This window comes from Scomber scombrus, chromosome 21, assembly GCF_963691925.1.
Source record: "Scomber scombrus chromosome 21, fScoSco1.1, whole genome shotgun sequence".
NCBI classification, from domain to species: domain Eukaryota; kingdom Metazoa; phylum Chordata; class Actinopteri; order Scombriformes; family Scombridae; genus Scomber; species Scomber scombrus.
In genome coordinates, this window is record NC_084990.1 from 17,736,909 (window position 1) to 17,753,044 (window position 16,136).

A 16,136-nucleotide genomic window follows, 5' to 3' on the forward strand; every position below is an offset into this window, starting at 1 on the left:
TATTCAGAGATACTAATCTAATAGCAGTCAAACAATGCCCTCCAGTGGTCAGATTATATAAAATAATACTAATTGACTAAAAGGCTAAATGTGTTCTATTAAAGTGATACTCCGCCCAAAATCTGTATGCTGTGACTCAACCTATGAGGGCTTGAAAGGTGCATGTTAAAAGATAAAAGAATGGAGGCTGCAGTCAGCTTGCATTCATGTGAATTAAAATGGACTCTAATGGCACATAGAATGAGTTTGCCACCAGAATAGTGTAGCCTTTTTTATATATATGTTTGAAGGCATATTAGAGTCAATTAATAAAATGATACATAAAAAATCATTGCAAAATTTACTTATAAAACCTTACCTTTTGCTAATAAATTCACAAATGTGTCTGCCTATACTCATATTAACATCCAAATCGCTTTTTCCCCCTTTTTAACTTGTCATGTATATTGTTTTTTAACAATGTTGTGCTGTAACATTGTTGGACTGGTGAATGTGTGCTGTTTTTAGTCTATGCATATTAATTATAATCCTTTTTTTAATCATTATTTTAGGTTGCCACTTTAATAACTGGCCAGGCAACAACTGATGAAAATGTGCCTTTATTGGTTAACTCTGGTTCATTTACAGTTTTTCCCCTGTTAGTTAATGAGCATAATCAAATAAACAGATCAAACTAAATAAAAATAAAGTTAGGGTACTTTTAGATTTATGGGTGTCTATAAATCATGTATGTTACTGCCAGAACAGCTTGCCATATTTTAGTGAACATATAAACATCCCCAGGGGCCCCCAGGCACTGAAGCTCATGCTTTCCATAAAATCAAGTAAAACACAGAAAGAGACGTACTACGTTTCCAACAGTGACTATAATTATCAAAATTAAGAGAACGGGTCAAGCCTCGAGTCATATTAGGGGACACCGGGGATGTAACATTTTTTTACTTTTTCCTTCTTAACTCACAGATTTCTAGAGATACACCAGTCATCTTTTGATGTAAGAGACATATATATGTGCACTAATTAATAATGCAGTTAATATATTTTCATTAATAAGGACAAGACTGTACTATTAAAATTAAATGCAGGAAGTGAGAGTTTTACGATTTTTTTCGGTGGGGGCAATTGTTACAGTGCCTGGGGGCAACTGTAACACTGAAGAAGTAAGTCATATTTACCCACTGTATGCCCCCCAGTTAACTCTATATTGAGCCTGACAAAAAACGAAAACAAAAACAAAAGCAACAACAACAAAAAACACATTTTTCTGAGAAGGATGTCTAATTATCTTTGTAATGTAGTTATGTTTATTGTTTGTAAATTAAATGAACAGTTACCTCTTTATACCTGTGTGTTCTGCGCAAAATAAATCTTTGGGATGTTGTTTTTCATATCATTTATAAAGATATTTATTAAATCCTCTGTGTGTCTTTGTATGGTGAGTGTGAATACACACACACACACACACACACACACACACACACACACACACACACACACACACACAAAACAAAAAACACATTTTTTCCCCCCATCATCGAGGGCTCCTTTCTTGCTAAAGGGCCCCTGAGCACTTGGTATGGTAGATATGTCCATGTTTCTATAAGGGTTTAACATTGAGTCTATTCCTTGTCATAATTGTGGCACATTGTTACACATTTGCACTGACAGGTAGATGCCTTTATCCACATTTCTAGCTCCAGTGCTGTGAGCCGGACCTGCAGTGTGTGTGTACTGTGTACACCACTGGCATGTCCATGCATTTATCAGATCGCCGCTTGACCGATTCCGAACCCCAACAGAAAGCTTTGTCAAGTCGTCTGAAACGAGGCTCCTGATTGGCCGCTGCGGGAGGAGAATATAAAACGAAGAACGTGATTGGTCGAACGGACACTCTGCTTTTTTTCCTCTCGCGATTGTTTCCCGTGTGGGTTAATGGCTCCTCCTGCTACAGACTGAGACGGAGCTGGCACCGAGCGGCGATACGGGGGGAGCTGTAACACCACGGAGGAGGAGAAAAAAAAAGAAAAAAAGGCGATTACACCCCAAATACCAGCGGGTTCTTGATCGCAATTGTTTAGGTGTATCTGGGGAGGGAGAAAAAAAGGCAAGTTTTTGGGGGGTGGTAGTTTTGGGGGTCGAGGGGCTAAAATTAGGAGCGGGCGGTCGAGGATAGCAGTCTATTTTTCCAACAACCAACTCCCCAGATGAACTCCGTCAGAGCCACCAACAGGAGACCCCGGCGAGTGTCGAGGCCGCGCCCGGTGCAGCCCGAACGCAACAACGGGGATAGAGGTAAGAGGCTAGGCCGCGGGTCAAGCTAACCATTTAAAAAACAACAACCAGGGCCATAGCTGCATTTTTACAGTAACACTCCGGGGTTTACCTCCCTTCCCTCTACTTGGCCTGTTTTATCACACACAGAGGCGGTGGGTTCAAGCAGGAAAACCCGAGGCTTCTCGCTCTGTGGCTAAGGCCAGGCCGCGCTTTGTTTGGCTTGAGTGATTGGAGGCTATAGCTAACGCCGCTAGCTAGCTCAGGTTAGGAGGAGGTTGTGTGTGTGTAGGGGGGGGGGGTTGTCTTCGCTTTCGCCCTCGCCCTAACGTAATGCGTATGTAGCTAGTTACAAAATTTTAATAGCCGATATATTTGGGTAACCTCAGCTGGATCGACTTCACACGCTCCTCCACACCGAGGATGTTCGTGTGTGCTCGGCTGCCGCTGCATTCCCAGCTGTCACTACCGACTCCGAGGGTGTAAAATCTGCGTCTGTCTTTCAAGACTGCCATTTTTTTGGGGTGTAACGTTAACAAAAACATTAGCAGCAGCAGACAAAAATGGGGGCAATGCTAACTTAGCTGTCCCCCTGGCTTCAAAGAGAAAGAAAGGAAAGAAAAGAAAGGGCCACACAGATCAGCTGTGATAGATGATATGGTGTGATTTTTCGTTTCCTTTTTTAATAAAAAGGTGAATTCACTGTGTCCATTTTGTGTGCAGTTAAAAAAAAAAGCTAACCTAGCCTGCCTGCAAGATTGAACCATATCCCCTCTCTTCCTTGTTCTCGGTGCCTTGCTAGCCCGAGCTCGATTTGTTTACACCGCGGATTTGCCAGCTACGCAGTTCGGTTTTTTTAGCCATTAGCCTCACGTCTGATCCACACTTCATCTGCGGGCCCTTAATTTTGACAGCAGCACAAAGATACGAGTCCTGATCCCTGCACATATAGGACCGGGGCGACATATGCACACATATGCCCCGATATCAGCTGGGAATGACTAGACATGAAAGACTAAGTAATGTGGCTGCAAGGGTGCATCTGCCATTATCAATCACTAACCTTTGTCTGCCATAGCAACTATTACCCTGTGTGTTAGCGCAGTGTGCATACAGCATGTGAGGTGAATGCACATCATTGTGTCAGTAATGGTAAGGGAAATAAGAGGGTCTGTGGTTTTTTGTTTTGTTTACTGAGATTACAAGAGAAAATTGAGATGTATAATTGTGCACCCAATGACATACACTGTAGGGTTTTGTATGTGTGTGTGCCATGTCCTCACTCAATACTGCAGCTTTATGCTTTGAAGTGCCTCTTTTTTTAGAAAGTGATATATGTATATAGGAAATCTGTTTTGCTCTTCTGTCCAGATGAGGAGGCTCCTGCAGCAGCCGCAGCAGAGATGGCTATTGAGGAGTCCGGTCCAGGAGCTCAGAACAGTCCCTACCAGCTTCGACGCAAGACCCTGCTTCCCAAGAGAACCGCTGCTGCCTCTGCCGCCGCCTCTGCCTGCCCCAGCAAGGGCCCAATGGAGGTTAGATTAAAACATTAAACATGTTCCCCTAATTCCCAGCTGCAGTGTGATGGGTCTGCAGACTTGATTGTGTGTGTATGTGTGTGTTTGAATGACAGAGAGAGTTGCTGATTGATTGTGTCCTCCTCCAAAAGGAACAATGATTTTGTGACGGAGCAGTACATTTCCAAGTTGATTACTTAGCGCTTTAATTTTGGCATGGAAGTTAACATCCTACTTGCCTTCTTCCACAGGGAGCTTCCACTTCATCAACAGAAGCCTTTGGCCATCGAGCCAAGCGGGCACGAGTGTCCGGTAAGAGCCACGACCTGCCAGGTGTGTGTTAAATCTTTGCAACTGGGGCAGAGAGTGTGTTTGGTTTTTTTTAGTTGAGTCTTTATTGATTTTTTTCCCCCTGTGTGTGTGTGTGCTGGTAAATCTTATACATTTTTTTGGCAATCCATAAAACTGCACAACTCCATAGTTTAATGTGCTTGGAGTGAGGAGACTTTTCAGTGCTTACATTGTGAGTGTGTGTCTGTGTGTCTTTTAGCAGCCCCAGCAGAGCAATATCTGCAGCAGAAGCTTCCAGATGAGGTTGTTTTGAAGATCTTCTCCTACTTACTGGAACAGGACCTCTGTCAGGCAGCTTGTGTCTGCAAGAGATTCAGCCAGCTAGCCAACGACCCTATCCTATGGTCAGTGCTCCCGAAGAGATGGAAATTTCAAGTTTCCTGCTTTGAATATCACCAATCATTAAAATGCAGATTACTGAAGTTTGTGGTACACTGTATTTCATTATCTAGGAAGCGTCTATACATGGAAGTGTTTGAGTACACGCGTCCCATGATGCACCCTGAGCCGGGCAGGTTCTACCAAGTCAGCCCAGAGGAGCATGAACACCCAAACCCCTGGAAGGAGAGCTTTCAACAGCTGGTGAGTCTGTCCTTTTAGTTTCTCTGTGTGTTTGTCTTTTCGTGAGGAAGAACGTGCTTCCGTGTCTTTGTAGATGTGGTAAGGTTTATTCTCTCCTTTATATTATCTCTATCTATCCATCTCTATATATATATAAAATAAACAATCTGCAGTTTAGCGAGGCAAAAGTGGCTTTGCAGTAAAATCCATGACCATCTCTCTGCTGTAAGGCAGCAATGTCTGACGGAGGGAACGAGAGTGCATGTAAAGATAAAACACTTTGCACACACACACATTAGAAACTAAATCAATGTGTATTTATATTTGAAATATTACAATATGTACAGGGACAAATGGAAGATTTAACATGACTGTGTAAAACAGACATGCACTTAGCAAAATGTGCTTTATTAATCAGCAGTAAATGAAACACAGCAAGGTATAAACTAATTGATCAAACGTGGCAGATTCTGTCATATGTACATGTGTCAAATGTGTAAAGAGTCCATTAAATGCCTTTTTGAAAAATGCTTTGGAAACACTGTCAAGCCCTCATGCAGCTCTTTAACATGTTTCTTCTGGGAGAGAAATTTTTGTCACACTTTCATGACCAAGAGCTGTCAAAACTCTTCTGGTTCTTTTTTATTTATTTTTTATTTACCGCATACAGAGTATTTCTCAGAAGTTCATTCTTGCAGCAAATGCTTTCAGTTCATCTACGCACACATGATTTTTAATATTTGTATCACACAGTTGGTTTTTAAGGCCATGGCAACAGATGTATGTGTAAAATGTCTTACTGTGGAGTTAATCTCATTATCTAATTATGTCAGTTCAGAGCTTTTCTCCGACTAAACCTGGTCTACCCTCCTCAGGCTACTGGAAAGTAAACACGTTTGCTTTTTATTGATCATAATGTCGTAGTGAGATTAAAACATTGGTTGCAGTGTGACAAATCACAATTTAAGTCTTTTTATTATTCGTCATCTTTTGCTGTGGTCTTATTTCTTATAATTTTGGTGTCTAGAAATGAAGCAGTGGTGCGTTGCTGTTGCATCGACTGTAAATCTCTCTATAATCTTGGTGAAAGTTGAGCCTCGGCGTATGTTGTGTGCTGCGGTGGTTGGTTTGCTTATATTTATGTACACTAATATGAGGTGTTGCAAGATGGTTAACAGGACAGGAAGCCAGGCAGGACAGGACTTGTTGACATTTTTCAAGTGAATTAGTTCAGATGATTTTCGCTTTATCTGGCATCTTAAATATAGATGCAGGGGAAAATAATTATCTGGTTGCTTTAAAGGGTCAGGAAACAAAAAGATCAGGAACCTCTGATGTACACAAACTGTCAACCTGCAGCAATTTGTTGGGTAGCACATTCGCTTTTTGTCTCTGTTCTCGATTCAAAAGCTTAAGCAACTAAAAAAAAATAAAAATGCTGCAGTCTTTTTTTGCTTCACTAGCTGCTGGAAAGTTTGATACCTAGGTTGTATGGCGACTTTATCAGTGCATGACAGCAGTGTATATATGTATGTTGACTCCTGGTGTTTTCTGTGTTGCAGTACAAAGGTGCCCACGTAAAACCAGGCTTCGCCGAGCATTTCTACAGTAACCCCGGCAGATACAAAGGCAGGGAGAATATGCTGGTAAGTCAAAACCTTAGCCGCTAAAGAGAAATCTTCTAGACTTCATTTCTTTTGCTAGAGTTGTACTTAAATGTATACTTGACACAGCTAATTGTAAACATCGGCTTGCCCTCTTATGAATTGTATGTGTTTTTTTCAGTATTATGACACCATTGAAGATGCGTTGGGTGGAGTGCAAGAAGCCCACTTTGACGGTCTAATCTTTGTCCACTCTGGCATCTATACAGACGAGTGGATTTATATAGAGTCCCCCATCACCATGATTGGTGCAGGTAAGTGTGCCGCTTTCACCAGAAAGTATGCCTGTTCCACATGTAATCATTATCTCTCAACATGGTGATACACTCTCAGCAGTGTTAATGTATTAGAGCGTTAACGAGTGTTCTCCGCTTCCTCCTCAGCTCCGGGTAAAGTAGCTGATAAGGTGGTGATCGAGAATACTAGAGACTCAACATTTGTCTTCATGGAGGGCTCAGAGGACGCCTATGTGGGATACATGACCATCAAGGTAAGAGCAGCGTTTGGCCCTGAAGAATTGGCTGTATATCAAAGGGCTCCACTGTTGAGCTGTGTAATCGCAGTGGGAAAGTCCAAGTTAACATCCAGTTTTATTCATAGCTGTAGATAAACTTATTATTTCTAAATGGAGACTCTCGTTTCTCCGTGTTGCTTAAAGAGAGTAAGAATCACAAATGATTAAAATAAAACCTGTTTTTTAATGATTCTCACAAGCACTTAATAATGACTGCTAATTATGGTCTGTTCAGTTTTTAACTGTGACAAACCTGTAAGAGGGATACTTTTGTTTTTATCAACTATGTGAAGATACTAGCGTAATTGCTTTGTGATTCTTCTTTCTGCAGCATGTGTTCAGTTTCAGATAGGGTTCGGCAATACATTGATATTATAGATATGATGTGAGATATTGCTAGAAATGTTCTTAGATTTTGGATATCATAATATGATATAAATGTTGTCTTTTCCTGGTTTTAAAGGCTGCATTACAGTAAAGTGATGCCTTTACTTATTTAGTCATTATAACCACATAATAATAATGATAATGTATAATATGTGTATATTTTGTGAAAAGCACCAATAATCATACCTACAATACTGTCGCAATATTGATATCAAGGTATTTGGTCACAATTATTGTGATGCTTGAATTTGTCCACATTGCCCAGCTCTGGTTTCAGATCGTTTAATTGATTATCTGTTAACTGTTAACAGTTTTTTTAACATATAAACTAAGATGTTATAATATGAACTGTGTCTTCTGTAGAAAATAAAGATTGTGGTCTGTGTTTGGCTGATGTGTGAAATGTGACTTTCAGTCCTATCTATAAGTCATAAAACACCTGCCTCGGTTGTCTTGACAATCGTGTTTGTTGTGTTAAAGCAATAATTTGTAAGTCATGAGAATATAAATACAATATAAATGTGTATATATCCATTCCTCACAGTTGGCATCATTGATTATTTTATGTGTCGTGTAATGTAGATTTCACCATCTCTTAATAGCGTCTCGTTATCAGCTACAAGTATTATTAGTGTCAGTAATGCCTCCAGTAGGAACAGTCGGTCTGGATGTTGGTGGGTGGACAGCAGCCTGACATGTTGTCAGTAATCGCAGCCTCCGTCTGACCTCTGCTGCACTTCTCTCCCTAGTTTAATCCTGATGATAAGTCAGCACAGCACCATAACGCCCACCACTGTCTGGAGATCACAGTCAACTGCAGCCCCAACATCGACCACTGCATCATCCGCTCCACGTGCACAGGTATAACACACACATACACACAAACGCACATACTCATCACTGGTTAAAAACGGAGAATGGGGGGGGGGGGGTGTCACAGTAACATGAACACCTTCACAATCTCAAAAAAGAAAGTTAAATTTCCCCTTGTTTACAAATGCAACACTAAAGTAACACCTGCTGCAGGGCTCTTGTATTGTTTTACATGTTTGTTTTACACCCTGTATAACAATTTAGCACACAATGTCCCTCACCTAGGTGTATCACTAAAATGAACAGTATGTTCCAGCATGTTAAACTAAATTTGTCATTTAGGTCTTGGACTGAAAACCAAGAAACCCTCAAGCAGTTTTTTGGCAACCACTTTTATTATAACTTTTTTTTTTTTTTGATATATTGGATGAACATTTTCAGGTTGACTCAGTGAAGTCTGGAAAATCAGTGCCAGTATTGCTCAGTATAAGAACATCTCTTGTGTATTGATGCTTAATTTTATCAACCTAGTGTTTTGTCTTGTCTCATTGGGGACCATGTAGCACTAAATGTCACATCACATTTAACATCAGTTGTACACGATGGGAGTAATACTTAGAGAAAAAATCAAAACCCTCTTCGTTGATTGTCAGGGAGTGTAATGTTGCACTTGTATAAGTTGGCTGCCACACGTGCTACTTTTCATGTATGTGTTGCTCAGTAATGCTAGTGTTATAGCTGGTAAATGCACGTTATTCGTCAGTGTGAATAATTTGTATTGGATTTATTTCCAAATTATAGTTTTATGGATTCCTTATAACTCCAGTCTAGTTTCTGATTAATTTTCTGTAAATCAACTAATCATTTCAGCTTTACTCTAGTCCAAATTATATTGAACATTGCTTGTATATGCAGTGTGGAAGGGGTGATTCAATTTGGCAAAACTATTGTAAACATATGACTGGAGTTGTGTCAAAATGATTAATCGGGCTTTAAGCAGAAAATCAATTAATGGGCAGGTTTGGTAATCATGGGATGCCCCCTAGCTGAGGGGTTAAAGCTCCAAACATGAGCCACAACATTGAGGACCTTTGTCACATCTCTCTCCTTTGTTTCCTGTCATGTTTCCACTGTTGCTAATAACAGTATTTGTTAATCATTCAACACTATCATTGTAAATTGAATGCATTTTTGTCAAATGATAAATTTAATTTAGAGCTACAACAACCAGTTGATTGGCAGAAAATTAGTCAGCAGCTTTTTTTTTGCTGGTTGCAGCTCTTCAAATATAAGGATCTGTGTTATGTGTGAAAGTCATTCAAATATATTTGGATTTTGGACTGTTCCAGACATCTGAAGACGTCTGGCATTTTTCATCATTTTCTGACATTTGATCAATTAATCGAGGAAATAATCTGCCGTTAATGAAAATAATTGTTAGCTTCAGTCCTTAATGAATTGATAACGTAAGCGATCGTTATGTGTGACCCTTCTGGTTTTGTTATGTGTTCAGTGGGTTCAGCTGTTTGTGTGAGCGGTCAGGGAGCGTGCCCAACCATCAAACACTGCAACATCAGCGACTGTGAGAACGTAGGACTGTACATTACAGACCACGCACAGGTAAAAAATACATAGAACCACACACACACATATATAGATATAGACACATACATATATATAGATATATGTTAAGTCGGTCTGTGCCTCTGACCCAGAATCATCTCGTCTGTTTCAGGGCATTTACGAAGACAATGAAATCAGCAACAATGCGCTAGCGGGAATTTGGGTGAAAAACCACGGCAACCCCATCATTAGACGTAACCACATCCACCACGGGCGAGATGTTGGAGTATTCACTTTTGATCACGGCATGGTAAATAAACTTAATATTTTACTTGAAGAAATACTGGTTCCACCCACCCACTCACAACCCCAGATAATGATCCAGCTGATCGTTCTTTCCCTCTTTGTGTTTCAGGGTTACTTTGAAAATTGTAACATCCATAGAAACCGTATAGCAGGTTTTGAGGTGAAGGCTTACGCCAACCCCACAGTGGTGCGTTGCGAGATCCACCACGGCCAGACGGGAGGCATCTACGTGCACGAGAAGGGGCGGGGGCAGTTTATAGAGAACAAAATCTATGCCAATAACTTCGCCGGTGTGTGGATCACATCCAACAGTGACCCAACGATACGGTGAGAACGCACGCTCTATACGGACACGGGCTGAGATGTTGCAAATTCAGTAGAGATATCCGATTATATTAAGATCAACAGGACTGGATCATGAAAAAAATCTCCTTATTTCATGTTTCTTTTTCTTTTCTATCCAGGGGAAACGCTATATTCAACGGTAACCAAGGAGGGGTGTACATATTCGGGGATGGGCGGGGTTTGATAGAGAGTAACGATATCTACGGTAATGCCTTGGCGGGAATCCAGATCAGAACCAACAGTTGCCCCATTGTACGACACAACAAGATCCACGATGGACAGCACGGGGGCATCTATGTGGTAAATAACACTGTTCACTCCATAAGCAGATCATAGCCACCTTCTCCAGAGAGATTATTGATTGGATTTTTTATTGCTTGCTCCTTTTTGATGGTTGATTCTACTTTGTGTTTCAGCACGAGAAAGGCCAGGGGGTGATCGAGGAGAACGAGGTTTACAGCAACACACTGGCTGGGGTCTGGGTGACCACAGGCAGCACTCCCGTCCTCCGCAAGAACCGCATTCACAGCGGCAAACAGGTAAAACCGAACATATAGTTAAAACGTTGCCCCTGTGAAACCGGTTATTAAACATGGAAAATACATCCTCAAAAAGACTAACTGATTAAATGTCATGCCTTTTTTTAGTTCGTTCTCTATATTTAGAGATGCAAAACTTTCCTCTGGTACTGTGAATGTAACAGAACCAGGTGGAATAAAGAGACATTTAGTTAAACACATCAAAAGTTTTAATGGCTTGAAGTGTCACCACTTCAAGCTTTGACTTTTTTTTAGTTCTTGGATGCTTAATAAATAAATACATCTGGCTGTAGTTTAATATCATTGCAGTCAAGATAACCCAGGAAAGTTTACAGTTGAATTTTACCAAGACGTAATGTGTACTGAAACGACAGAAGAGATATTATGCCATGTAAATGCACTTTTACTTGAGTGTTTTGTGGGTGTGAACTGGAATATTCTGTTAATTGGATTATTCTTGGCAGTAGTGAGGCCAGACTGCAGCATATCAAAAGTAAATATAAACATCCAAAATTAGCTCGAGCATGATTAGCACCTTTTATTAGCCATTTATGTAAAGGTAAACGTATGTTACACATTTTCCAAATAGCTAATTTGGTACCTTTTATGTACAAAATACTAAAAAAAACTACACTCTGCTGCAGTGTTTATTTAGCTCAGCCTTCTCAATGTGTTACAGCACATATCCAAATGGAAGTGGGCTGCTTTTTTTTCTTGTATATTGAATCTATATACCTGAAATTAATTATTTAGCCTTTTTTATCTCTCTTTGAACATTTTCTTGCATCCATTCAATTTGTCATCTGCCTTTTTTTTAGGTTGGTGTATATTTCTATGACAACGGGCATGGCGTGTTGGAAGACAATGACATCTACAATCACATGTACTCTGGTGTACAAATAAGGTAACGTGTTTCAGCAGTTTCTGTCTCACAAGCTTTGATGTAATGGTTATTTAACCATTGATCGGTGTCATGTCATTTATCTGTTTGTATTCTCACCTCTCACCTACTAAGAGTAAATAAGAGGAAAAAAACTGGATTATATGACTGATTATTAGAAAATCAGTTGTGAATAATGTTGTTTCATCTCAACAGGACGGGGAGTAACCCAAAGATCCGGCGCAACAAGATATGGGGAGGCCAGAATGGAGGGATTCTAGTCTACAACTCAGGTCTGCATTTCACCTTCCCCACTGTTAATCTGTTACATACTGTGTGGCTACTGCTCGTACGCCTAACCCCGCAGTTTAATGTTAACAGGTCTGGGTTTCATCGAGGACAATGAAATCTTTGACAACGCCATGGCCGGAGTGTGGATCAAAACCGACAGCAACCCCACACTGAGACGAAACAAGATCCACGACGGCAGAGACGGAGGCATCTGCATTTTCAACGGAGGCAGAGGTACTCGCATATTCTTTAACATCTTTGACCCAAAAAAAAGGATAATTAAGATGATGTATCTGCTGATCCTAGATAATACAGGTAGATAGATAGTACACACTTCCAAGTACATTAAAGTTATTACAATAAATACAGTGTGCAATGTATGCTTGACAGTTGAATAGCTCTGCAATGCATTAAGAAAAAAAAAAAAGGTCTGCCTGTAAGCTGTTCCTTAAAGTAAACTGAACTCAAAATGTCTGTGGTAAAGCCAGCTGCAGTCACATCTGCAAAAATGACCTCGTAGGTGGTCGGGAACCTTGTTATAAAGCTTGTCAAAGCCAGAGTCTGAAATGTAGTGTTTAGAGCAGGTTGCACTGTGGCTCTAAAAGCCCCAGAAAACGGTGAAAACCTGCGACGGGCTCTCTGTCATCTTTTTGGCATTGTTGTCATCTCAAGGAAATTTCTCCTTCCTTTTTAAAAAGTATCCTCCAGTGTTTGTTGCTTCGGCAGCTTTTACCTACTTACTTACTGGAGGAATTCATTGTGCTTCATTGTGTGTTCATTTTTGAGGTATTGAATGCAGCTCTTTTACTACCACCTTACAAAATGCTCTCATTGCAGACATTACAAGTGGATGTTGAACTGCTTCTGTTTCCCAGTTTGAAACATTTCCACACTACAGACATTTTAGCCACAGAGTACACATTGTGCTGTCACTTTTTATGACACCCGTGTGACAGCTGACGTAAAACAAAGAATCGGGCGCAGGTTCTTGCTCAGTATAACCGATACCAGTGAGTTAAAAAATGCCCTGATCGACCCCAATACTGATCTTTGAGATTGGATCAAGACTCCTTTTTATAAATTAGAGCATAGCTACATATTAACAGCTACCTTATTGTCTTCTCAGGTCTGCTGGAGGAGAACGACATCTTCAGGAACGCTCAGGCCGGCGTGCTGATCAGCACTAACAGCCACCCAATACTCCGCAAGAACCGCATTTTCGACGGCTTTGCTGCAGGTGTGCTTTGTTCACAGTAAACTCAACGTGAGAAATGTGTCAGATTGTGTCTCCTTTTGGTGCTGATGTTTCTTTTCTTTTCTTTTCTTTTTTCTTTAAAAAACAAAAAAAAATCTCCAGGTATTGAAATCACTAACCACGCCACAGCGACTTTGGAGGGCAACCAGATCTTCAACAATCGCTTTGGAGGACTGTTTCTCGCCTCGGGGGTCAATGTTACCATGAAAGGTAACTTGCTGCTTTATGGACTTTAAAGTTTAGTCTGGTTAAAAGCTGTGATATCACCCTGTTAATGCTTTGCTGTCCCCCCTCCTGTTTCAGATAATAAGATTCTGAATAACCAGGATGCCATTGAGAAGGCTGTGAGCAGAGGACAGTGTCTCTATAAGATCTCCAGCTACACCAGTTACCCCATGCATGACTTCTACAGGTAAACATAAAGCTCAGAAAAGGTTAAATCCCTGCTAGATTACCATTGATCAAAAACATTCATGTGAAGTGTCTCATGTTTTAACCATTTATCTTCTATCGCTGCAGGTGTCACACCTGTAATACAACCGATAGGAACGCCATCTGTGTTAACTGCATTAAAAAATGCCACCAAGGGCACGACGTAGAGTTTATACGGCACGATCGGTAAGACTTTCTTCCTGAAACTGCTTCTCCATCATCAGGGATAATAATTTGGGGGATTTACCCTTAAAAATAACAGATTTTAAGTATGAGCTGAAACACTTTGTTAATTATTGATTATTAAGTTGACAGAAAGTTAATTGGCATCTATTCCTAAGTAATATGCCAAACATTACTGGGTTCCAGCTTCTCAAATTGAGGATTTGCTGCTTTGCTTCGTCTTATGTAATAGTCAATTAAAACTCTGTTTGTATTCTCATCAGTTGCAGCCTTAATTGAATTGAAACACTTTTTACATGAATGCCAATTGCACCACAAATTTAAAGGCAGTCCGGTTTATAATCCCTGATATCCGTGCCCTCCAGGTTTTTCTGTGACTGTGGAGCGGGAACGTTGTCCAACCCGTGCACGCTGGCCGGAGAGCCCACACACGACACAGACACTCTGTATGACTCAGCGCCGCCCATCGAGTCCAACACGCTGCAACATAACTGAAGGCATCCAGTCGAGTTACACTCTCACACATAACCATACAAAACACATTACATTGCACATAGCCATACAAACACAAACACACACCCACACACAGGCACAGTGACATACACACATCCATTTGGAGCCATAAGGACCCAGAGAGACTCTGTGATTGCGGCGCTCTCAGACGGGATCGAGGTGAAAGAGGCTGCAGAGGAAGCAGCTTCCTGCCCGCTGCAGTCAGACGCGCTGCAGCGGCAGCAGACTCCACTAGAGGGAGCAGTGGAGCAAAGAGTAGACTGACAGAACGGCCACAAGAGATTCCTCACTCGAGTATTTCTTATTGCAGTCTGTAGACAAAGAGAAGGGAAGAGAAGGGCTCTGAAGAGGGGCTGTCAATGGCGGCAGCACGTGAAGACCCCCCCCCCCCCCCCCTCCCCACACACACACACCTCCCACCACCCCGGTGTTAATTCTCAGCTCCCGGCCCACTTCCTCGTCTTCTTCTTCTTCTTCTTCTTCTTCACAAGAACTGCTGTCAAAGAGACTTCCTGCTTCCTCACAGCTGCCATCCCCATTGGCTGCCCAGGCAGTTGTAACTAGGCAACATATGGGCGGATGTTGCTCTGTTGTGTGTGGATAAAGAGCAAGATTGTGTGTGTGATGGAGCACTTGGGCTTTTTTTTTTTTTTTTTTTTTTTTTTTTAACTATGTTCTGATCAGTGGATTTATTTCAATGCTTTCTCATGTAGTTTTGTATTTTCAAGCAAAAAGCTGACTGTATTTGAATGTCTTTTATTTTAATATATATTATTATAATTATTATTATTTTTCTTTGGTTTAGCGTCCCTCCTCCCACCCCTGACACCCAGGCAAACTGCAGAAACTCGAAACGTCCCAGTGGTGAAGTTCTTTCTGTGAAAGAGAATCTCGTTTAAACACTAAAAACCCTCTCCAGTATATTAGCTTAAATGGCAGGTGGAGGGGCTCCACAGTTGTATAAAGGTGTGTGTGCCTGTGTAAATGTGTGTTGTGTACAGTGCAAGTTGTGCGAGAGTGGGTATGTGTGTGTGTATATGTTTATAAGTTGATGCAGTCAGTGTTTTATGGAGAGGGTTTTAATAGGAGGCGTCAGAGCTCCTTATGAACTGGAACTGAAGAGTCGGTCTGCAGTCTCCCCCCGTGTCCCCCATCCCCTACCCACCCACTCCTCCCGTCCTCCCCCCGTGTATCGTGGTGACTGTGGCTCCTCATGCAGCCTGAATCGTATGCATGTACCATAACATCTAGACTTAATATATTGTGAAGTATTCAATAACCATTATGTAGATGCTAGTTGGAATTCAAAAAGGGGTATACTTTCTTAGAAAGACAAAAAAAGAAAACAGGAAACTGGCCATTTCTAAGAAAAATAAAACTTTATTAGATCAGAGGTGTCTTGTGTTAAATTCACTTGCTGTGAGGAAAAATTAATTTTGCAAAACCAACCACAGATGCATCGTCTTATTAAAGAGAATGCTGCTGAAGTAGGCGAGGAGTCGATGTTTGGAAGTGAAAAACTGCCCCAAACATTTGACATCTTGCAGCTGATGGATTAAGAAACCTGCTAACAATGATTAAATTGTACAGATGTGACAGAGAGCAACTTATTTCACAGAGAAACTACTGCTGAGGAAAAGCTTTGCAATATTTATCTCCAACAGCAGGTGTTTTTTGTTTTGTTTTTTTTCAATGTTTTGAGGTGATGTCTTTTTACAACATCCTATTTTATAATGTAACCTTTGTCAAAC

General features: G+C 40.9%; 1 protein-coding gene across 2 annotated transcripts; it reads left to right on the forward strand.

The window, feature by feature from the left end:
* The first annotated feature begins 1,948 nt into the window (after positions 1-1,948).
* Positions 1,949-15,037, forward strand: fbxo11b (F-box protein 11b). 2 transcript variants are annotated; one of them, XM_062442145.1, is made up of 22 exons: positions 1,949-2,292; positions 3,643-3,806; positions 4,040-4,121; positions 4,339-4,483; positions 4,592-4,721; positions 6,263-6,346; positions 6,486-6,618; positions 6,748-6,854; positions 8,015-8,126; positions 9,592-9,698; positions 9,814-9,951; positions 10,057-10,274; positions 10,412-10,592; positions 10,709-10,831; positions 11,650-11,735; positions 11,928-12,004; positions 12,093-12,236; positions 13,129-13,239; positions 13,360-13,467; positions 13,561-13,669; positions 13,777-13,875; positions 14,238-15,037. In XM_062442145.1, the coding sequence occupies exons 1-22, from the start codon at positions 2,205-2,207 to the stop codon at positions 14,365-14,367; spliced, it is 2,676 nt and encodes an 891-aa protein (XP_062298129.1). In that variant the 5' UTR covers positions 1,949-2,204; the 3' UTR covers positions 14,368-15,037. The 2 variants fall into 2 exon arrangements, with proteins under 2 accessions (XP_062298129.1, XP_062298131.1); XM_062442147.1 differs by having other exon boundaries at positions 4,040-4,100.
* The last annotated feature ends 1,099 nt before the right edge of the window (positions 15,038-16,136 follow it).